Source organism: Pogona vitticeps, chromosome 10 (assembly GCF_051106095.1).
Source record: "Pogona vitticeps strain Pit_001003342236 chromosome 10, PviZW2.1, whole genome shotgun sequence".
Lineage (NCBI taxonomy): Eukaryota > Metazoa > Chordata > Lepidosauria > Squamata > Agamidae > Pogona > Pogona vitticeps.
Genome location: NC_135792.1, coordinates 26,803,588 through 26,825,636, shown reverse-complemented (window position 1 = coordinate 26,825,636; position 22,049 = coordinate 26,803,588). Strand labels below are relative to the sequence as shown.

Genomic DNA, 22,049 nt, shown 5'->3' with positions numbered 1-22,049 from the left:
CCAAGGCGGGGGGCTCCCCCCCATTCACTCCACGCAGAGGGGGCGGGGCCAGAGGGCGGGGCCAGGGGCTCCCGTCCCCGCCCTCCGGCTCAAAAGCGCCCTCCCCGCGCGCCAGGCGTCCCGGCTCCTCCGCCCGCTCGCCCGTTAGCCCCGCTCCGTCGCCGCCGCCGCCTTGCCCGCCCGCCCGCCCGGTCCTCCTCCTCCTCCTCCTCCTCGCCGTCGCCGGTCTCAGGCATGGCTCTGTCGGGGGACCCGGCCTTCCAGAAGCTGTCCCAGTGGCACCAGGCCCACGCCGCCCAGCTGGTCCTGCGGAACCTCTTCCAGGCCGACCCGGAGCGCTTCCACAAGTTCAGGTGCCTTTCCCCCCCCCCCCTCCGCGAGGAGAGCGCGCGTGTCGGGAAGGGCGCACGTGCGTGTGTGTGTGTGTGCTCGTGGGAAGGGGGGGCGATGGGTGGATGGCTGCTCGGGGGGGGGAAGGAGGAAGAGGAGGGGGGGCGGTGGCGGGAGAGGCGGCGGCGGAGGGGGCCCGGGTCTGGCTGGCCGCCTGGACGCGCAGTTTCCCCGCACGAGGGAGACGATCGCGCCTTTCGCCCTCGGTGCAAGTGGGGTGGGGTGGGGTGTGTGTTGGGGGGGAGCCTTGATCCTGCTCCAGGGACGGTTCCCGGGCGCCCTTCCTTCCTGCCTGCCTTCCTTCAGGGCAAGTCCCCCCTCGCACCCACCCATCATCATCATCATCATCATCCTCCCTGGAGTGGCGCGCCCGGCGGGGACCCGGGCCGAGTCGGGGCCCTCCTGCGTGCCCGCCTTCCGGGGCGCCCCCGGGCTCGCGTGCCCTTGACTCCTCCTTGCAACGGACTACGTGCGCGGAAGCACAGCCGCCGATGGGGAGGGAGGGGGGAGGGAGGGGCGCCCCGCCGGTGCTGAGTCACGTTGAATCAGCGCGCCGCCTTCCCTGCCCCCCCGCGCCACAATACACCCCCCCCCGAGGCGTACACATCTGGGCCCGCGCGCAAAGGTGGGTGCGCAGGGGCGCGGATAAGGAAAGCGCGTGCAAGGGGGCCCTTCCTTCCACCCGTGCGCGCCCCTCCTCGCTGCACGCGCGCACTCATGCACGCATGCAGACACACACACACCCCGAGTCGCTTGCCGCTCTGGCCCTGATTGGAGATGAGCCTCCTTCAGGACAGCAGCTCCAAACCGGTCTTCATTAAAAAAATTAGCTGCCTGGTTCGTAAGTGACCTTCTGGGCCCAGTGCACGGGCCAGGCTGGTGAACAGAGAGGCTGCTGTTAAGAAAAGGCCGGGAAACACCATTCTCCGGTTCTTTAAAAAATTTTTTTTTTGCAGGTTGTGGCATCTTTTGTTAGATTCTGTCATTTTTCAGACCACTGTTGACCCTTCCTCTCCTTTCCTCTGGAGGTGACTTAGAACCTGCAGAATCTAGTCCAGTAAAAGCAGCTACGCACGGCCGGCCGTGGGCTGTTAAGTGGCACGAAATGGGAAGTTCTCCTGTTACAGGTGTTGCCTAAGATCGTAGGTCAGTTTTTGCAATCTTTGCAACCGTTTACCATTTCCTGACCTTTGCAGGGAGGGCAGCTCAAGAATGGGGATGTTTTCAGCTCTCCTGTTCTCTGAAAGACAGGAGTATGCAACACACACACACATAAACACACACAGAGAGAGAGAGAGAGAGAGAGAGAGAGAGAGAGAGAGAGAGACACACACACACACACACACACACACACACACACACACACACACACACACACACACACACACACACACACACACACACACACACACACACACACACACACACACACACACACACACACACACACACAGAGTCCTTTAAGAGAAGGGTCACATTGTGGAGAATTCTGAGACAGACCCAATAAAAAGCAATGGATGGAAGTTATTATTTTCCTAATCTACTGCGTATTTTGCAGGCATCTGGTCTCCCCCCTGCCCTTCCTTTCTGCCTCATAACTCCAGGACCCCTGAAAAGCAGCACAAAGGCAGGGAGAATTTAAAATACCAGATTTTAAAAACAAACCCCAAGAAAGGCAATATGCATTCTTTGCAGGGAACAAGGAAAGCCCTGAGCACCACATAGCTTTTCAGTTTGCTTGTGGGTGTTTAAAAAAAGCAAAGCCACCTCTTCTTCTGCAACACGCTGGCTGATATGCTGCTGCTTAGCTGATGAACAGGAAACACAGTTCAGAAGGGAAAAGTCGCAGTGAGAGTAGGCCTGCTTTAATCAATGGGACTTACAGAGGAGTTGTTCTCACCGGATCCCCGTGGATTCAGTGGGCCGACACTACTACAGCTTTACTCTCCTCAGCAGCAGGAGTTTGCCAAAGGAGATGCTCTTCTCTCTCTTGCTGTTCCAGGAGCTTGGCGAGAAAGACGCTTGCACGTTGAGCAAGGAAAGGCACCTGGCGAAAGAGTTATGGAGAGTTTTTTTGCATTCTGCTTTTTCCTTCAGAACGTTTCACAAAGACAAACAAATATGGCAACTGTAATTAAAGTCATAATATTTGTTGAACACATTTGTAGCCCGTCTTTCTCCTTAAAAGGACCCGAGATGGGTGATATTATCATAACATTGATTTAAAGTGGCTGTCATTGCCTTGAAGTGTTCCAGGATTTGAGACAAACAAGTCGTACCCACCTTATTTGTTGGGTTTGCAGTATGTTTTAGATCTGCCATTTAAAGATCTCTGTGTTTAACTGTTTGGAGCTTTCTCCTGTGAACTGGTTTGGGAGCGCTTGCGGGCAAAAGGCACTGATCAAGAGCTTTAAATAGGCTTTAAATAATAAAGTTCTTCCTACTAGAGTCCCATATCCTGAAACTACCAAAACGACCCCCCCACCCATTGCAGCTCCATGCCCCCACCCCCCGGGACAGATAATAGAGTGTATTTGCTATGCTAATAAAGACCTTTTGTGCGCTCTTTCTTGGCCTTGTACCTGGGCCACTCTCTTCATGCGGCCGATGGGATTCTGCACTTGCCAGGCGTAGCCCGTGCACTGCGGACATGCCTCGTGGAGTAAACTCTGCTGCTGCGGATTGCTGGTTTGGAATAGTAAGCAGCTATCTGGATCTGGCTTAGCAGTAGGATGATCCATCTTTCGAAAGATGTCAGACCACCTTGCAGAGTGAAAATAGCCTATGAGGCGAGCTTGGGAAACTGGTTTAAAAACCAGCGCATTTCTTTTATCCTTAGTGAAAAATGAATTAACCACTTGCTGGGGTGGGGTTTACATCAGAGGTTCCTTTTGAAAGAGAAATCCACCGTGACCCAGACTGAAAAGAACAGGCAAGGCCCTGCTTGATAGTGACTGGGAATGAATCAGTTGACAGATGCCCGCTGCTCATCCGCCCTCAGGATTAGATCCGAGGGATTCTGGGTGTATTTTTTTTTCTCTTCTTCTTCTTTCTAACCTTTTGCATCTTGGCATGCAGCTGAATAGAAAGGGTGGGACGGGGACTGAGCAGCTGCAGGCTGCAGACTGAGGAGTGTGTGTGTGTGTGCGCGCACGCATGCGTGTGGGACTATTTTTGGATGCTTGGCCAGTTATAGAACCTTGGCACCATCCCAGGAAGGAGGCTCGCTTTGGATCAGGCCTCCCTCCGGGGCCGACTTGCCCATTGAACGGACCTCTTGCAAAGGAAGGGCTTTCAAAGAGAGCGTCTCCCGGCCGCCACCACGTAGCTGGGAAATTGTGCAGACTTAGGGATGTTCAGATCTGTCTTGTTGGGGCGGCAGTCCCAAGAATCCTAGTTGCTGTTCTGCAGCCTCACCCACCTGCGCATCCCCTCTAGCACAGATGAATTTGCTGTGGCGGGTGGCTGGAAAATGCATTGCGTTTGGTAGCACCCTTATTTCCCTTGGGGGAATGTGGTCACCGTCTGGATTGCCCCAGTCGGGTTAAGAGCAGAAGATCAGGGAAGAAAGAGGGGCTTGAGAGTGGGATCAACTCATGGCCTTTTGAGCAGCCGGCCTGCGGGATGTCTCTTTCTGCTCCAACCGCTTTTCCTCTTCAAGGATGCTGTACTGCAGAAGGGAAGCCTTGAGGAGCATCTGGATGGGTTTCTGCAACCCCAGCTGTAAGAAAAAAGGAGCTGGAATGTTGAACCCCTTGCTTTCCCCCTGGAAGTGTTTATTTAGGCGGTGGAGGGTTTGCGTCTGTTGTCTTAAACTAATAGGAAGGAGGAGCGCGTCCCCACCTTCCTCCTGCTCGGTAACGCACAGATGTTGCCCTAGCTGGTTTCCTGCGCGCTCCCTGCTGATCCCCTCCGGTGGCACTCGCTTCTGCTTCTGACCTCAAATATGGGAGGGTCGTCCTTGAGCTGGCTGTCTTGATAAGCTCAGAGGGTTTTTCAAGATTAAACAATGTAATTCCCAAACAGGATTATTGCCCAAGGAAGCAGAGGGAAGGAATGGCTGCTTCTCGGACAGAGCATGTCTTTTAAAAAGACACCACAGGCTCACATGCTTTGCTTCCTGCTACGGGTGGGGTGTGTGGGTGACGCCTTTGTTTTCAGTTGGGTTTGTCTGTTGAATGAACCTGATGTGTGCAAATAGAAGGAAAAAAAGTTTTGTTTCCTAGTTGCAAATAAATCCCCTTTTAGAAAGGAAGCAAAGCCAGGAGCACAGGCCCTGACAGGTCCTGCCGCGCCCGTAAGGCTTCGTGCCGAGTCCCGAGGACAGGTTGCTTGCCCGCCATCCCCAGGCTGGCCCCACTGAGCATGCATGCCTGTTGCCTCTAAGGTGGCCGCCAGAGGAGAGGCTGGCTGGAGCAGCTGTGACCGCGGCAGTGGTGTGGAAGTGCCACGATGGGCACCCGCACCAAAGGGCCAGCAGACTTTGAAAACACTTGGGCAAAGCCGTGGTTTGCCGATGGCCCAGGACAGAATCTGCCACTGAGTTGGCTGCAGCATCCTTCAGTTACTGCTTGCTCTCTTCTCTGCCGGTGGGGAAAAGTTTCACTGATGGAGCACAATGGCTTTCTCTCGACAGCGTGACGCTGAACAGCGAACATGGTGACATCCTGGTGGACTACTCCAAGAACCTGATTACAGAAGAAGTGATGAAGCTGTTGATCGAAGTGGTAATTACGGGGCAGCTTGCATGAGAAACGTATAACATTTGTATAATTTCTTAGATCTAGATTATGTTTACCAAGGACCAGAAGGAAAAAAATCTCCCGGTGATCACAAAAAGCAAATTCAATCACAAAAACCATAAACTGCTGGCAGGCTCTGTTGTTGACCATCTCTGAAGGACGGGGTTCCTAGAATTAAAGATATACAGGCCCACTTCTGTAAAAACCCAGAGCCCGGCCTCTCGACTGTTTGTGCATAAAATCGGTAGGATATTGTCATGACGTAATGAGCGTCTATTTGGAAAATTTTTAAAAAAACAGCCAGAGAAAACTGATGTGGTGTGTGTAGCTCCTTTTTTTTGCCGAATACGATTTCTTCCCGGAGGCATGCTTTGTTTTACCCTTCCACCTAAGCTGAGCTAGATTGGATATGTCGGTTCTCACAGCCCTGTTGGCTATGAAGTGAAGGTGGGTCTGAAAGATAAAATGAAAGAGCTCTGTTTTCCACTTTGCAGGCAAAATCCAGGGGCGTTGAAAAAGCTAGAGAGCAGATGTTCACGGGTGAAAAGATCAACTTTACTGAGGTATGGACTGTTTTTCTCTGTGGGCTGCACTTGGGTGATGCGGGGTCAGCTACCAAACCCTCAGCCCGTGGGACCGCTTTGCACTTCGGGCTAACCACGTGGTATGCCGGGATTCTGCCGATTTTAATGGTTCCCGTCTCGCCATTCCTTTTTTCCTTAGATAGAACATAGTCTGGAAAACACACGGAGGAAAAGGATCAGGAAAGATTCAGTCGTTGTCAAGTTCGATGGGAAAAGCCCAAGAATGCAATAACATTCTTGGAGGTTAAAAGAGAGAGAAATTAAGCATATCTGTGTGGGTGTCTTTTTACAGAGGCAGGGTATAAGAAACACTTATTGCTAGAAATGCAAACATTGATTGATTTTTAAAAGTGCTCTAATAAAGGCATCATCTGGTCTTGCATTTGTATTGTTTTGGAGACCACAAGGTTATTTTCTGATTTTTGCCAACCTATTTCTAGATCCTTTTTGTCCTGATTTTCAGTCACTGTGTTAAGGAACAGATTTTGTTTAAATGCTGTCTCAAACTTGCATCAAGTCTCTAATTGAGCCATGTAATTAAAGTACACAGATGAGCTTCTTTCCTGGGCAAACTCTCTCTCTGTACATCTTCGTAAACATTTAAGCTTTAGAGTGAGACCAAACAAGGCTTTAAGCGTGCTTAAATGGCTGCTCTCAGGGGGGCCTTGCAGAGGTCTGCAGAGAAAGGGGCTGGGTCTGCTCCGTTCCTGCTATCTTTCCACCCTCGGGCAAAAGTCCTTTTTTACCTAGGCTGGGCCTTGGCAACTCCTCGCTTCAAATGAAGGCAATTCAGCTCATGTGCTGGTGACCTATCTTGTTTTGTTAAGATTCTGGAGAATTTTAATGCCCGTGGTGTCTTAATGATGCAGTGAGTTTAATTCTGTTTTAGCATTTGTAATGTTGTTGTGCTTTAATACAGCTGTTTTCTTTAACACTGTTAAAAGTCACCTTGATTGCAGTTCTGAGAGGAAAGCGGCATGTAAATAAATACGCATAGAAAGCAAAATGTTTTCTTCTCTGTGTGCATGGCACACACACACACACACACACACACACACGGCTTTATCCTCCAGTGCAAGGATTCTTGTTTGGGGCTTTGGGCAATAACCTCTTTTCTCATTTCAGAACCGAGCGGTGCTCCATATTGCTCTGAGGAATCGCTCCAATAGTCCCATAAAAGTTGATGGCAAAGATGTCGTCCCGGAGGTGAACAAGGTGTTGGACAAGATGAAGAATTTCTGCCAGGTAAAACTTTTTTTTGCCCAGTAGACCGTGTGTAATGCTTCACACTTCATCCTGATTCGCCAGGGGTGGGTCCACCGTTCCTTCCGCAAACTGAAAAACCTGCCGTGCCCGTATGACTTCTGAATCCAAATCAAAGCCAATATTTGCTGAACATTCAAAGGGATCGCCTTACCTCTGCACTGAAAATGAACGGTGTGTCGATTGTATGGCGCACCACTCTTTCCTTGTGGCTTGTGAGTGGAAGGTGAAGCTCCCAAGCTTTGATAAGCATTTTGCTCCGGTTCAGCTACCTGTTTGTGTGCTGTTTGTGCAAGCCGGTGGAGAATCTGAAGTGTTTTTGGGGATGCGGGCGGGGGAGATGGCATTTCCCTCGATTCTTGTGTTGCTGGGGAAAAGGTGGTCTCCATGCCCGGTGGTGGTTGGCAGTGCAAGAGAACGCAGAAGAGGACCTGCATTCCAGAACTCGGTCCTGTGTCAGAGGCTAATTGAATGTTCCTATTTGGTGGTCGTGGCACAGAAGCAAAAAAACAAAACCCAAATGGGAGCAGCTCCCGCAGACCCGGTTGGTGAGCCAGGAGTAAGATGCAGCTGCTGGGAGCGTTTAAAAAGGGGGACTTGCCGCTATGGGCCCCTGTCCCATTCAGGATGGGGTGGAACCGATGGGGCTCTAAAGAGCCTTTTGTGGTAGAGACACGTGTTTCTCCTTCATCTTGTGGGGCTTTTTTAGACAGGAGGAAGGAGAACAAGGGTTTTAGACAAGGGCTCCCTTGAAACCTCACTGCCCTCCGTCCTTCGCCGTACAAAGCCTTCCGCAGATTCCACTTGCAAATGTCGTACAGTACGGTTTTATAAATTCACCTGTGTTCTTCATGCATTTGGAAGCACAACTTCTGATAGGAAATAACTGTCTGTTCATTGCTAAATGAATACGTTCGACAGCCTTGTGGTGCTTCAGCAGCTTGATCCCAGGTCTGAAGAACCAGGCTACAGTCTATAAAAATAGACAACAATAAATGTCTTTTTGTCTTTAAGGTGCTGCGCAGGGAGGATTTAAAAAAATAGATAATTTTAAAATCAGTTTGATTTTTTAAAAAAAACTCATTGATTTTTTTTATCCACCCTGCCACAAGATGTTTCATGGTTTGTTGGCAACCGCCTACACTGCCTATTACCTTGGAAATTTGAATCGCTCTAGATCTGCAACTCTTAAAAAAAGAGTTGGAAGCGGCTGCTCCATTAAATAAATAATGAGCTCTAGCCAGCCAAGCGTCTGACGTCCAGTCATGAAATGCCAGGCCTTGCCTTGGAAGTAAGAGACGGCGTGAGTCGGACATCATCGAAAGCTTCATCTCAATACCCCTATGCATCGTGTCTTTGTCTTGTCCTTGCAGAAAGTCCGCAGCGGCGACTGGAAAGGCTACACAGGAAAAGCCATTACGGATGTGGTGAACGTGGGGATCGGTGGCTCCGACTTGGTGAGATGTGCTCCTCTCTCTCCTCCACGGGAAGGCAGCTGCTCTGGGCGTCCCTCTGACTGTCATCCTCTTTTTCCGCCTCCCTTTCTCCAGGGCCCGCTTATGGTGACCGAAGCGCTGAAGCCGTACTCCAAGGGAGGGCCTCGGGTTTGGTTCGTCTCCAACATCGACGGCACCCATATTGCTAAAACTCTGGCTGAACTGAATCCCGAGACAACCCTCTTCATCATTGCCTCTAAGGTACGTCCTGGCCCGCTTCCTCAGTGGCTCAGGTGAAGGGGGCTCCTCCATGTGTGTGCGCACCGGTCCAGGAAGTGGGTGGCTAAACTGGGATGTGTGTGTGTGTGTGTGTGTGCGTAGAAATTCCCAGACTCCATTGGAGCGGCTGTGAGCGCTTCGCTCTGCGGGGGCTGGTGAGCTGCCAAGAGAGAGAAAGGAAAGAACAGACGGCTTCCATCAGTTCCCCCCCCCCCAAGCGCTCACTGGCAGAATCTGTCCATTCTGCATGAACAGAGTGGTTGGCAGGGATCCCAAACCATTCTGTAGGAACCCTTGATTCTGCTCCGTTTTTGTCTCTCCCCCCCCCCCCCCCCCGTTTAAAAGGAGCAATAGACGGATTGCCAAAACGTCCTGGGAAGGTGCACGTTTTATCTATGAATTGGCTGGCTGGAATTCCCACACGGCATGTTTTAGGGTTGGAGGCCTCGTCATTTACATTCAGAGTTATGTTTTAGTTGGGAGGCCGCTGGGCTGAGCCCAGAAGGTCCTCGTCAGTCGCAGCTTTAAAGCATGTCAGGCTTTGCAGGGGGATTAGGCCAGTGAATAGGGGTTAGGGCCTATGAGAGACAGGATTCGAACCCCATGCTTGGCTCTGGAAACTCACTGGGGGAGTGGCACTGGTAAAAACACTCCTTAAATATCTCACATCCCTTGAGAGCCCTATTTGGGTCGCTGTCCGACCTGATGGCACCGAAGACACACCTAAAGGGCTCTGGGTCTTCTTTGTTGGCTAGGTCTGTTTCTTAAAAAAATCATGCCCTTTTCAGAATGCGAGTCCTCCCCGCTGGGCGCCATCAGTAATGGGTCACCATGGGAGGCCGGCTTGTGGTCCTTACCTGGAGCATCAGGCCGCTTGTCCTGTCCAGAGGATGCTCTTTGGAGGGGATGTGCAGGGCTGGTGTGGTCCAGTGGCATTCAGGACCCCAAGAGAGCCTTTGCTGGGTCCAGGCGGCTTACTTTTCCTCTGGTGTTTGGAAAGTGGCCCCAACTGGGCTTCCTACCAGTTTGAAGCAAGGGTGCAGCATTGGCGGTAGCTTCTCGGGGGTCCACAGAGCTGATTTTCCCACTCACAGGACCCACGGGGGGCTGTACCGATCCCCCCCACCTACCAGTGACCAGGAATGATGAAAAATCAAAACCGAATTCCATAGATCATCTGCTTTGGCTTCCTTTTTATGGGTTTTGTCTTAGAAGGGGCCTGTCTCTTCCTGCAAAACCATGACGGCAAGAGCAGGAAACTGTTTTTTTTGCAGATCTTTTTTGGTCATAAGTGACATTCAGGAGTTACAAAAGTAAGCTTGGAAGAGCCATCATGGTCTGCCTGCCTCAGCCTCCGCTGCATTAATGGGGAGGGGACCTTCATCCGTTGGGGAGAACAGTGGGCGGTGGAGAGGTCAGGACCTGCTCCTCGTTGTGAATGGCTGTAGCAGCGAAAGGCGGCCCTCGCTTTGTGGGTGATTTCATCTTGGAAATGGGAGACGGAGGCCAGAGAGGCCGGAGCAGGAATGGGATTCCAAAAAGCTAGCCTTGTTTTTGCAGTTTATGCGTGCCGCCAGAGAGCTGTGCATCTCCACCAGGAAAGGCGAACCTCTCTTGGCTTCTGCCTGCTGGCTAACTAGATAATTGGACCGCTGTGGAAAGGGAAGAAGGGGCCTTGCTGAGCTTTGCTTTATAAAACCATCCTCTTCTTGTATAATTGCTCCCTTTCTGGAGACAGATGGGAGGAGAACGGAATGTGAGGCTGGCCTTCCTAGCTCCATTGTGATGGTTCAGTAATTTCGAATGAGGAACGTGGTTCTTGCATGACTAACCGTGTCTCCGCATTTTTCATAAAGCCAGCCTTTTCAAAACCTCTGGTCTGCTAATGAGCAAATCACATTGTCTTCTTGACGAGCGAAGAGAACAAGCAGATCTGTGTTGGAGCTCGGAAGCAGGAACGGAGAAGGGGCAGGTCTTGGCTGGAAAGGCTCCACCGTTCTTGCAGGTTTCAAAATTAGCCATCACCGGAAAGATCTATTTAGGAAGGGCAGGAGTGGACGCTCGTTCTCTGGGCTTTTTGTCACACGTCCATCAAAAGTTTGAAGTGCCTCCTCTTGCCCCTTTCTCTGCTGCAGCAAAAGGTGGCCGGTGCAGAATTTCGTTCTTCAACCTATCACGGTGTCTTTTTCACAAATGGGGGCAGGTGGTTGCCACAAAATGAGTATAATGCAAAGAACAGAAATGACCACCTTTCTCAAAAAACAAAACAAAATCAGCGGAAACTTCCATAGAGAATCCTGGCAGTGTGCGGGACCGTGCATTTCAGAAGCCAGGCAAGAATTCTGAGCAGTTTGGATTTCTGGCGTCCTTCTCTGTGACCAATGCAATTTAAATGCATACAAAACATTGAAAATGCAGGATAATGTGTGCAAATATGAAGTTCACAGCTATGACCCTATAAGATGCCAGGGCCGCCTGTTCAGATGATTGCACTTTTCTTGCCTTGCGACCTTTACAGGTGGTGTAGCTTTCTTGCCCAGACTGGTAACTTTTCCCCTTTCTCCACATTTAGACTTTTACTACCCAGGAAACAATCACCAACGCTGAAACAGCCAAGGAATGGTTCCTTAATGCGGCTAAAGATGTAAGTAGGCCTCTCCGTGCTTTGAAAACCGGCATGTGTCCTGGGTGATTATTTGTGTAGCAGCCAAAATGGTCTGTTTCATCCCCTGCCATTTCTTGAGCATCACTGCTCTCCAGTCATCTCTCCATAAAGATGGTTTGCAGACCAGCCTGGAATCATGAATTTGGCCTCTGAGGTTAATGTTGGTGCACATGGTGCAGAGGAAGGAAGGTTTATTTTTCTTGGGGGGGGGGCTGAAGAACAGCTCCAGAGTTGCAAAACGTGGCTCGGCTAAGGGCCCCCGCGTTTTGGTGGGCCTGTGCCTCAGAATGGAGAGAAGCCCAGTCGGCTGCAAAGAAACATGAGATTAAAAAGAGGCTAGCCCGTTGCCACTTTGAAATTTGGCACCTCCATTGCACTTTGAAACCAGGCTATACTTGAGACGGAGCTGGCCTTTCCAAGATAGATGTCAGGACTATGAATAGTACGTTTCCTTGAGTGAGACCCTGCTTTTCCCAGGAACCCGCGCTGGTCTGCTTGCCTCCAGTTCTTCTGTGTTTGAACTTCTGGATAGCTCAGGGGTTGAATTCAATTCCTGCACTGGGCCTCTTAGGCAGGGGCTGGAGTTCACGATCCTTAAGGGGTCCCTTCCAGCTCTGCAATTCTGAGAGTATTATTTTAGTCCTGATCAAAGGACAGAGCAAGGTTGAATTGGGCTGTCATGGACTGATGCATGTTCTAGGAGAGGTGGGTGGCGCCAGGATGCTGACCAAGAGGAGGGGATGGTGGCCTTCCCGGGAGCAAAACAAGCCACTTGCTGTGCCCTAAGGCTGATCCCTGCGTCTTTATATCGGTGGGGGTGGGGGTGGGGGTGGCTTGAAGTCAGGCACCCTTAGCCACTCTCCCCTTTGTTTCCAAACGGGGAAGGCATCGAGGGGAAGGATTTTGTTCCTCGTCCAGCCTGCTTCTTCTGCCCTTCCAAAGCACAACAGCCGCTTTTTCTGTTGCTGCAGCCCTTGGGTTTGAAATAAACCTCGAGGTTGCAACAGAACCCAAGGCTTCCAGCAGCTTAGAGATAAAGTAGTTAAAATGAAATAGATAAAAAGTTCTAGAAGTACCTCTGTATCTTGGAAGGAAACGTAGGGAAGGTTAAAACTAGTGACACCGTGTGGGGGAGATTTCAGAGTGACATACGGCCCTGTTCGGTGAGGCGTGCGTGCCCTTCTCTAACGGACTCTTTCCTTTCCGTTTCTCTTCTTAGCCTTCTGCTGTGGCCAAGCACTTTGCTGCTCTTTCTACCAATGGGGTGAGTATACTAGGGGGCGCGCACATGCGTATGTCTCATTCAAGCTCAGGAGTAACGACAGGCCCACACCAGAGAGCCACTGCATGATGGGGTGGGTCAGATTCTCCCCTGCAGTCTGCGCCCACCTGTGTAGCCAAAACAGGACACCATCTGCGACTGTGCAGGGAGAGGGTCACCGCAGCAGGCGCTGGGTCTTCCCTAAGACTGCGTGCAGAATTACCAAGGTGGGAAGGTGCTCCAGGGCAGGAAAGCAGGTGGTGGTGGGGCTAACGTCTTAAGCTGTAGCCGTTCTCCAGCTACAGCTATCGGTGTAACAACGCCATTGGGTTTTGGCCTGTGTTCGGTTGCTGGTGAAAGACTCAAAAGTGCTGAAAAGTGCATGGCCACCAAGGGCGCCTGCACAGACCGGCTGGTCTTCAGAGGACAGATACATACAGTGGTGCCTCGCAGGACGATCTTAATTCGTTCCGCGAAAATCGCTGTTAAGCGACAACATCCTCTTGCGAAACACGTTTTCCCATTGAAATGCATTGAAAACCTGATAATCTGTTCCAGTGGGAATGGATTGTCATCGTAAAGTGAAAATCGCCATAGGAAACATCATTAAGCGAAACACATTTCCCAAGCGAAGACAGCCATCTAACGAAACAGCGACCATTAAAAGATCCATCTAGTGAAGCAAGACCAAGCTGTCAAAAACACCGTAAAGCGAAAAACAGGGACCTAAAATTTAACCGTCTTGCGAGGCAAGGTCCCTAACATCGTAAAGCGAAAATTGCCCATATGAAACATTGTTATATGAAGCGCAAGATTGCTCCGAAAACCTCACCGTAAAGCAAATTCATCGTTATGCGGAGCAATCGTCTAGCGAGGCACCACTGTATCTAGGAGAAGAAAGGGGAGGCCTTTGGGTAGCGGATCAGAGCCTTCGGGAAGAGGAACAAATTGCTGGAATTGTACTCGGGCACCAGCCTCGTTCTCCTGATCAAGACTTAAGAGTAAGAGACATCCTTTTGCACCAATCAGTAGTTCTGGTGGTTTTCAGGGGCAGACCTGAGCAGAAGGCTTTCCTCGTTGTCCAGATCAGATGTAAACAACAGGCGCGCATCAGGCTAGGCCTTTCTACCAAGAACTGGCAAAACTTTGGTGGGAAAGCTGCCTTTTGGCTGACTGTGGGTTGAGGTGAGAGCGCGGCAGAAGGTTCCAGGCAGGCCTTTTCCTCTCTTGTTGGCCAAGTGGAAGAGGTGGATCCGAAGGCTCCCAACGCGAGGGAGCAACGCGCGCTCCCCCGCGGAGCCTCTGGGCTTTTTCCAGGTGCCTTGTTCGGGCTTCTCCGTAACTTTGCCAACTTAACAGTTTTTCGAGGAGTCTGGTTACAATTCTTACCTTGCAACTTTAGCGGCAAGGGGATGATGCACTGACTCTGATTTTCCTCCTCTTCCTCTTTTCTCCCCAGCCTAAAGTGAAAGACTTTGGAATTGACACTCAGAACATGTTTGAGTTTTGGGACGTAAGTAAGACCACACTTAACCTAAGGCCAGCACTCGGCCTCCGTCCCCGCCGGTTTCACATTTCCCCCTTGCTCTCTCCTCGAGGCATTTTCTCAGTGCCAAGGGAGGCTCTTCCCCCACCTGGCCGAGCCCACCCGGGAGGTGTTGCTGGTGGGCCGCTTTTCCGCAGGGCCCGTCAAAGGTCAGGCCTGACGAGAACCCTCCCCAGCCCATTTCGACCTCAACAGCTGCCACGTAACAGGAGACCCATCGCTGAGGTGGTTGCTGGTGGCCTCCACGCTATTCTAAGCGATGGCATTTGGCAGGGGGGCATAGCTGCGGTCAGTAAAGGTCAGGTGTTGGCCAGTGGGGGGGGCAAGCGATGGGTGGCACTTGACCTTTGATCTTTGAGTCACGCGGAGCCTGCTTTCAGAACCTTCCCCTTTGGGGAGGTTTCGAAGCTTCTGACAGGAGGATGGTAACTGTAGGCGGTGTGTTGGGATCGGGTACCCTGTCTGGTCCTTCTTCCCTCCCTACATTTTCATTTTTTAAAGTGAAAAACAAACAGGATTGGAGACACCTTTCCTTGAGTTCACACGTAAGCGTGCATGGAGGTCTGTGGCCGAGTCCTGTTTCCTTTGCATATGAGGAATGGAGGGCCCAGGCTGTTTTGCTTTGAGGTGGCTGTTCTCGGCTCTCCTCTTTTAATTCCTGCTGCCGAAGGATGCTGTGAGTACATTTGCAAATCCTTAACAAGAAAGGGGTGTCTTGACACAGGAGGACATGGGCAGAGAAAAAAAAAATCACCTTTTGCAAGATGTCCTAAGTCAATGGAAGAGTGAGACAACCATCGTCCTTTCCCATCGAACACAGAAACCACCCTAGTCTTTTTCCAGCAGGGAGGAAACATTTGCATTTTTACCTTCTTCCCTGGGAGAACCAATGAAACCAGCGAAGGTGCCCCTCTCAGCTGCTCGCTGAGTAACCCTCCTCCCTGTTCTTTCCTTGCAGTGGGTTGGCGGCCGTTACTCCTTGTGGTCGGCCATTGGCCTCTCCATCGCCCTCCATATCGGTACGTATCCAGAAGCCTCCCCATAAGGAGTGCCCCTCCTAATAGTGCCCGTGGAAAGTGGTTTTAGGTTTACGTCTCAGCTTGCTAAGTCTTTCTCTGCCTTTTTTTAAAAAGGGGACTTTCTTGGAAAGGCAATTTAACAAACAAAACAAGTGGCCTGATGCAGAATTCCGTTCTTCTTTCCTGATCCCCTTTCTGCCAGAGAAGTAGGCTTGGGAGTCTGTGCAAGCGTGTCAGACAAAAGAGAGCAAAAAAAAAAAGGAACACCTTTGTGGGTCCTTAAATATTTCATCTCGTTCTTTTGCAGAGGCCTGACCGTTGCTTTGGAGACTTTGAAATGTTCTCTGTTTCTGTTAATTCCTGTTTAGGTTTTGATAACTTTGAGAAGCTTCTGGCTGGGGCACACTGGATGGTGAGTAACCTGGATATTCTGTTAATCAATCTGTATACAAACAAGTGGGTGAATGAATGAATGATTCCAGTGCGGGACCCAGTTGTGACTCAGAACATGAATCAAAAACAGATCCAGCTTGCAGACACAATACACGTATATGTGTAATGTTAAATAACGTAAAATTAAGTTGTCATCAACATGAAAAACAGCAAAATAAAAAGAAAACGCAACACGTTACCCTTAAAAGGGACTTCCTAGACAGCTGGCCTGGATGGACGTGGTGGAAGGACTTCAGAGGTTGCTCTGAATTGTGCCACAAGAGGGACTGAACTGGAGCTGTTTTAACTAGACATTTCTGTTCTTCCATTAAGTGGCAGAACTGCCCCCCCCCCAAAAAAAAGACATCAAAAGTTGGCCCTTCCCTTGGGGGGGTGTTTCTGGCTGGCACTGAAGATCGGCTTGGCTTTCCTCCCGTTCTCCAGCCAGAAGCTTGGAGGGCCTTTGGTGAAACCGGCACTTCTTGGGCGGCCAAAGTTGCCACCCAGCATCCATGCCCTTTGCCGTCCAGCCTGTAGCTCTCAAGTCGTAACTCCACCCGGTGTGGTTAAGCTAAATCCGAGCTTCCCAGAGCTTGATGCTCATGGCCTTTCTTTCCCCGGGGAGTGTAGAGCTTTGCTTAGATTTCCTTGGCTGGCCCGGGGGGGGGGGCTCCAGCTTTGCTTTGCTAACGTGCTCTTGCTTTGATGCCCTCGGCGCGACAGGACAATCACTTCCGCACCGCTCCCTTGGAGAAGAATGTGCCTGTTCTGCTGGCCATGCTGGGCGTCTGGTATATCAACTGCTACGGGACAGAGACCCAAGCGCTCCTGCCCTACGACCAGTACATGCATCGCTTTGCTGCTTACTTCCAGCAGGTAAGGTCCCTTGGCGTGCCCAAGGTGGCGGGTGAGAATCAGGCGCACCTCTGGGATGGAAGGGGAGGGCTCTGATACGGGGCAGAAGGAGGTGGAGCTCTGCTTCCCCCTCTGCCCAGAAGAGGCGTGGTAGGCTTCGTGGACCACCCTGGCCACGGCAGCAGCCCAGGATAGCCACCTGGCGCCCCTCCTGATGGCACAGCGAGCGGGGGCGGGGGGAGTGTAGCTTTCCCCATGTCCTTCTAACACATTTTCAGTGTAGTCTTGCCAAGACTATGAAAAATAACGGTTACAGATTCAGCCTCTCCCCAGAATCAGTGTGTTGCCAATATACCTTTTTTAAAAAAAGATGGAACTCTTATTTTTCTTGCTTTCCCAAAAGCTGCTAAAATAGTCTCTCTGAGCATTCACACACAAACATGCTATAAGCTTAGTGCAGTGGAGTCAAAAACGCACCATCGTCATGAGCGTTTACTCCATCTATGTAACTATAAAAGTATTTAATAATTCCGTTGAATGTTTATTACCCTGTCCTGTAGCTGGCTGGGTTGCCCAGTGGTCGAGGTCTCTGGCTGCGGAGCCAGAAGTTGGGAGTTGGATTCCCCCCCCCCCCACTATGTGCCTCTTTGACAGGGGCTGGACTAGATGATCCAGAGGGCCCCCTTTCAGCCGTGCCATTCTAAGTAAAAGCAGTGATTGAATACGTTGCAAGAAAAAATAGAAGAGTTAGCTCTTGCGAGTTTACAATTGCAATGGAACTTGTTTCTGCCCAGGTCCCTCCAAAGAGGGCTTAATTAAAGGTAGCTTATTATTTTTAACAAGTGGTGGTCCAAATGCTGCCATGGTGGGTTCAGTTCTATCCACTCGGGAGTATCGGAGGCCAACGTCAAGTCTGTTGATTGCTTAGGGAGACATGGAATCCAATGGAAAGTACGTCACCAAGAAAGGCACTCGCGTGGACTACAAGACCGGCCCGATCGTCTGGGGCGAGCCAGGAACCAACGGGCAGCATGCCTTCTATCAGCTGATCCATCAAGGTACTTGGGGGAGGGGAAGAGATCCGCCCTTGGCTGAGCCTGGCAGAGACCCGGGTGCTGCATTTTGGGCCACGGAGGGGTGAGAGGTGTCTGATTGAGCCTTAGAGCGGCCAAGGCTTTGGGTGGGTTAAAAATTAAAGCTGGAATCCACAGGGCAGAATTTTTGCACAGAGAGGCTGGCCGCTTTCCGAAAGGGCTCTGTAAAAGAGGAGCAATGGGGAGGCTGCGGCTGGGGCTTTTTCCAGATGCTTTCGAAGACTCTTCCTTGGATCAGCGTCAGCCAGGAAAGCAGATTTTAGGATTGGGTAACGGGAGCAGAGTTTGGGACGATAATGTTAAAAGCTGCTTTTAAAATGTTGATTTCCAGATGCCTTGGTTGATTTGTTTTCTTACTTGATGGAAAAAAATAACAGTTTTCATGTTAGCCTGTTATTTCCAAGTTCTGAGTTGGAGCCAAGGAGGGCTGGACATTCTTACGGCACATCAATTTATTACAGCATTTCTCTCGCTTGTGTGTCTCTGTGCAGGGACTCGCATGATCCCTTGTGACTTCCTTATTCCAGTCCAGACCCAGCATCCCATCAGAAATGGCCTGCATCACAAGGTAAAATAAAAAGACCTGGAGGAAATTCTTCTTCCTTACTCTTACCCAACCCAGAATATGCTAGCAGTGTGCAAATCCTTGGGTTCCTTTCAGCAAGGTGGTTATTTCAACTTCCTGTCATTTTCAAAGTTGTACAAATAACGGCTGAGATGACTGAGAGCAAATGTTTGAAGTTTTGAACACGATGGGTCTGCAAGAATGTGACCTAGAATGGAACCTGGAAGAGGGACACAAGAGACCGTTCATAACATGGTTTGAAGACGCCAGTCCATCCTTATCAGTTGATCACGGTTAAGTGGAAGGTGATCAGCGGTTCACTGCACATGGTAGATCCTGTTGCTGTCTTGTTATGGGAGGTGCTCCTCTCAATGTACGTGCACGCACACAGCTGTGGGGCGAAAAAGCTCCTCCTTACATGTTAAAGAACTGTAGTTTTAGCACTTGCTAAATTGAGATGATTTATTTAAAACATTTATACCCTACCCTGTATCACAGGACCTCACAAGGGGTTACGGAGCCATATAAAACAATTTAAAAGCAGAAGGTGGTTTGGAACCATTTAAAATTAACCAGCTTAAAACATTAAAGCCATTGAATTAAAATAGGTGCAGACCTAGAGATGGGCATGGAGCTCCAGTTTGCCCTTTGGGCGAACGGTGGTTCGGTGCTTCCCAGCCGAGCCTCTTTCACTGTTTCTGCTACTTTTGGGGGGGCTGAGTTCTCCACAAGATGTTTCAGCTGCAGCGTCCTCCGTGCCCCAGCGGCGATTCAGGGGTGTAGATCTTTTCCTTCGGGTTTTAAAGGGAGGTGGTGGCAAGCAGAAGGACTGGGTGGCTGGCCTTCAGCTTTGGCTCTCGGCAGACTCCGCGGATGGATGGCATTTGCTTGCCTCAAGCAAGTTGATCCTGAAACAGACGCGCCAGGCCTCACCTTCCTTCCGTCTCATCCTCCTTTTTCTAGATCCTGCTGGCCAACTTCCTGGCTCAGACGGAGGCTTTGATGAAAGGGAAAACCTCCGACGAGGCACGCAAAGAGCTGCAGGCGGCTGGGATGAGCGGAGAGGCTCTGGAGAAGCTCCTTCCTCACAAGGTACCCCTGGGGCATCATCGCAAGGCCATCTTGCAAACACCCTGGGATTCCCACCCTACTGCACATGCACCCCCCCCCTGGGTGTTTCCAGCTTGTGGGGTGGTGGTGGAGGGAAGCGTGCAGGGTTTCTGTCCGACGATCCAAAATGGATCTCTTTCCTTCTCTTTTCTTGAAAGGTCTTTGAAGGGAACCGCCCGACCAACTCCATCGTGTTTACTAAACTTAACCCGTTCATTCTAGGAGCCTTAATTGGTAAGTGTCTGCCTCCCCGTTAATGTCTGCTCGTTGGCCCCACCTTGTTTCATAACGCCGTCCTAATGCTTTCTCTTTCGTTTAATAAACCTCTTTCCAGCCATGTACGAACACAAGATCTTTGTCCAAGGAGTCGTGTGGGATATTAACAGCTATGACCAGTGGGGGTAAGTAAGTCGCTCCTCAGCAGAGATGCTCTCGCTCCCTTTTTTCTTGACGGGTTGCAATCCTGTCGGCGTCTTTATCCCCTGCCGGGAAGGGATCTGCCTGTCCGGCTGCGTCTCAGTGGCCCGGTGGGGGCCCTGCCTTGCCCGGCCCTTTTAGCTGGAATTAGCTGCTCATGAGGCTGCCAGGAGGGTCCTGGACACAAGAATCCCTCTTTTCTGGGGGGGGGGGGTGGTGGTGGTGGTGGCAGGACTCCTCCCTTACACACAGCCCTCCTCTCAAGTCAAAAGGAGAGTAAGCTGGACTGGCTCAGGAGAAATCGCTCCTTGAATCTGGGTAGCAAAGCACATGCAAATAAATACATACCCTTGGGCTGCCACCCAACTTCTCATACCAGTCGTGATAGGAGAGGGTGACCCCCATCTCCTGCCCCCCCCCACCTCCCTGGTAATGACCCCTGAAGTGAATATTCTGGGGAAACCTTTCATTCAGCAAGACTGGGGTGCTCCTGAGCCCTTGGAATTGTTTGCAGCAGTCCAGAGCCGTGGGGAGCGTTATGACCGAGGTGGGGGAAGCTTCCTTGGTAGGCCAGTTGTGCTGTTTTGATGTAGCCTTCCTTCGGAGCAGAGGCAGACGTGGCGTTTCCTCTTGTGATGGGCCTTAAAAAATGGGAGGTGGGATGGGGGGGGGGAGACAAAAGAAGGTGCCATTTTCTCTTTTGGAAGCATTGTGTCTGGTCTAAAAAAAAGGGTGCAGGGACCGCCTGACAAAACCCAGTAGTAGAAATTCCAGGAACCCTTTTGCTGGTTTTGGGGGATCTAGCAGGACTTCGACCTTCTAAAAGGTGGTTTTGAAGAGTCCAACGTCCCCTCTCCTAAGCAATCTGGGGGAACGAGGGGCTGGAAGTGTGGGGCATGTCTGAGCCTCCCTGTGTTTTGCCCGTTCTTCCCCCCTGCCTCAACCGCCACCTTCCCTGGGCCCTTGGGTCCAACCCAGCGTGGAGCTTGGCAAGCAGCTGGCGAAGAAGATCGAGCCGGAGCTGGCGTCCGACGACCCCGTGACCTCGCACGACTCCTCAACCAACGGGTTGATCAACTTCATCAAGAAGCACCGGGCCTGATCCGGGCGCCACCGGAGGACGCAATCCAGCCACCGAACACCGAGATCGATGTTGTAGTTGCTGCTTTTAGCCAAATTCTGCCAAAATAGCACTTTTTTCACTGGTTTTGGCCTCTTTGTTGTTGACGGTTAGCTTTGTTGCATCTCAAGCAGTGTCACAGATGAAGTTTTTTTATCTTGTGAGACTCGAAAATGTTGTCGTTTAGTGGCTGTTTGTGGCAGCTGAATTGTTAAGATGTTGGGTACTGTGTCCCTCCCTCACTTCGCTACTCCTTGTGTAACACCCGATGAAAGCTGCACTGTGGGTAGTTTAAAACCCTATTTTCCACACTCAGTTTCTTGTGAATCCAGTGCAACGTTGAGAACCCCCGGCCTTACTTGTACAAGATTATACCAGAATTAACACATCCAAAAAGCGTGTTTATGTGGTCTTACTCTGAGGTGTGAATTTGGCTTAGTTCATGCACCAGGTAGTTCTACTAAGTCTTCTGCGACAGCTGAAAACCTTTAATTCTGCAGAAAAGAGAAGCAACGGTCGGTTCAAGGAAAGGATGTCCCTTTCTGGGTCATGAACACTACGTTTAAGCATTGTGGGTGGAGCCTCTCGTTCTAGAGTGGTTTGGGACTATGGGTCTACTCTGGAGCAAGGTGCCTCTTCCCCCAAGTTCCTTCTTTTAACAGGTACAGTCATGTTCTTCACCATGTATAAACCCTATGCTAGTTTTTGTTTTGAAATAGACCAGGAGTCCTGGTGCTGCTCATCTAAAGGGGACGCCAGCTATTTTGTCCTCCCCCCCCCCCAAAAACGAACCACCGTCACCAAGACATGGAAGTTAACGATCATACCATACTAACTATAAACATTGACAAATAATAAATGATAACTAAAGCCACATAACTTGCCAAATCTGACGTCAGTAAACCCATTTAAATCACCTTGGACATCCCATAGCACACATTCATATGAGGCAGCTTTCAACAATTCTGCTTCAAGTAGCTTCTTAAAAACGGGGAGGGAGGGGCCCTGGAAAACCTCGACTGCCCGTTTCCTCCAAAGACACAAGACCGCAATAGAGAATGCCTATTTAGCAGCTTTCTTAACCTCCTTAAGGAGTTGCCGTTTTCAACAATAATGTGTTGGCTAGGGAGGTGTTTTGCAGGAAAGATTCCAGCAGGTATCGGGGTGGTGGTGGGGGTCCTAAATGGTTTAGGGCTTTATAGGTGATGTCTATATCTACATGTAGAACTAAAATACGGAAAATGAAATACCAATGAAATGCATCAGAGGTT

The 22,049-nt window shown here is 50.6% G+C and overlaps 1 protein-coding gene across 1 annotated transcript; it reads left to right on the top strand.

Annotated features, from left to right (window-relative positions):
* Positions 1 to 83: 83 nt before the first annotated feature.
* On the top strand, positions 84 to 21,174 carry GPI (glucose-6-phosphate isomerase). The gene is made up of 18 exons (XM_072980859.2): positions 84 to 353; positions 5,027 to 5,117; positions 5,627 to 5,695; positions 6,842 to 6,961; positions 8,353 to 8,436; positions 8,530 to 8,676; positions 11,267 to 11,338; positions 12,579 to 12,623; positions 14,080 to 14,133; positions 15,125 to 15,185; positions 15,554 to 15,597; positions 16,341 to 16,493; positions 17,401 to 17,530; positions 18,058 to 18,134; positions 19,095 to 19,223; positions 19,400 to 19,475; positions 19,576 to 19,642; positions 20,637 to 21,174. Exons 1-18 carry the CDS (start codon positions 235 to 237, stop codon positions 20,758 to 20,760), a joined length of 1,662 nt encoding a protein of 553 aa, XP_072836960.2. The 5' UTR covers positions 84 to 234; the 3' UTR covers positions 20,761 to 21,174.
* The last annotated feature ends 875 nt before the right edge of the window (positions 21,175 to 22,049 follow it).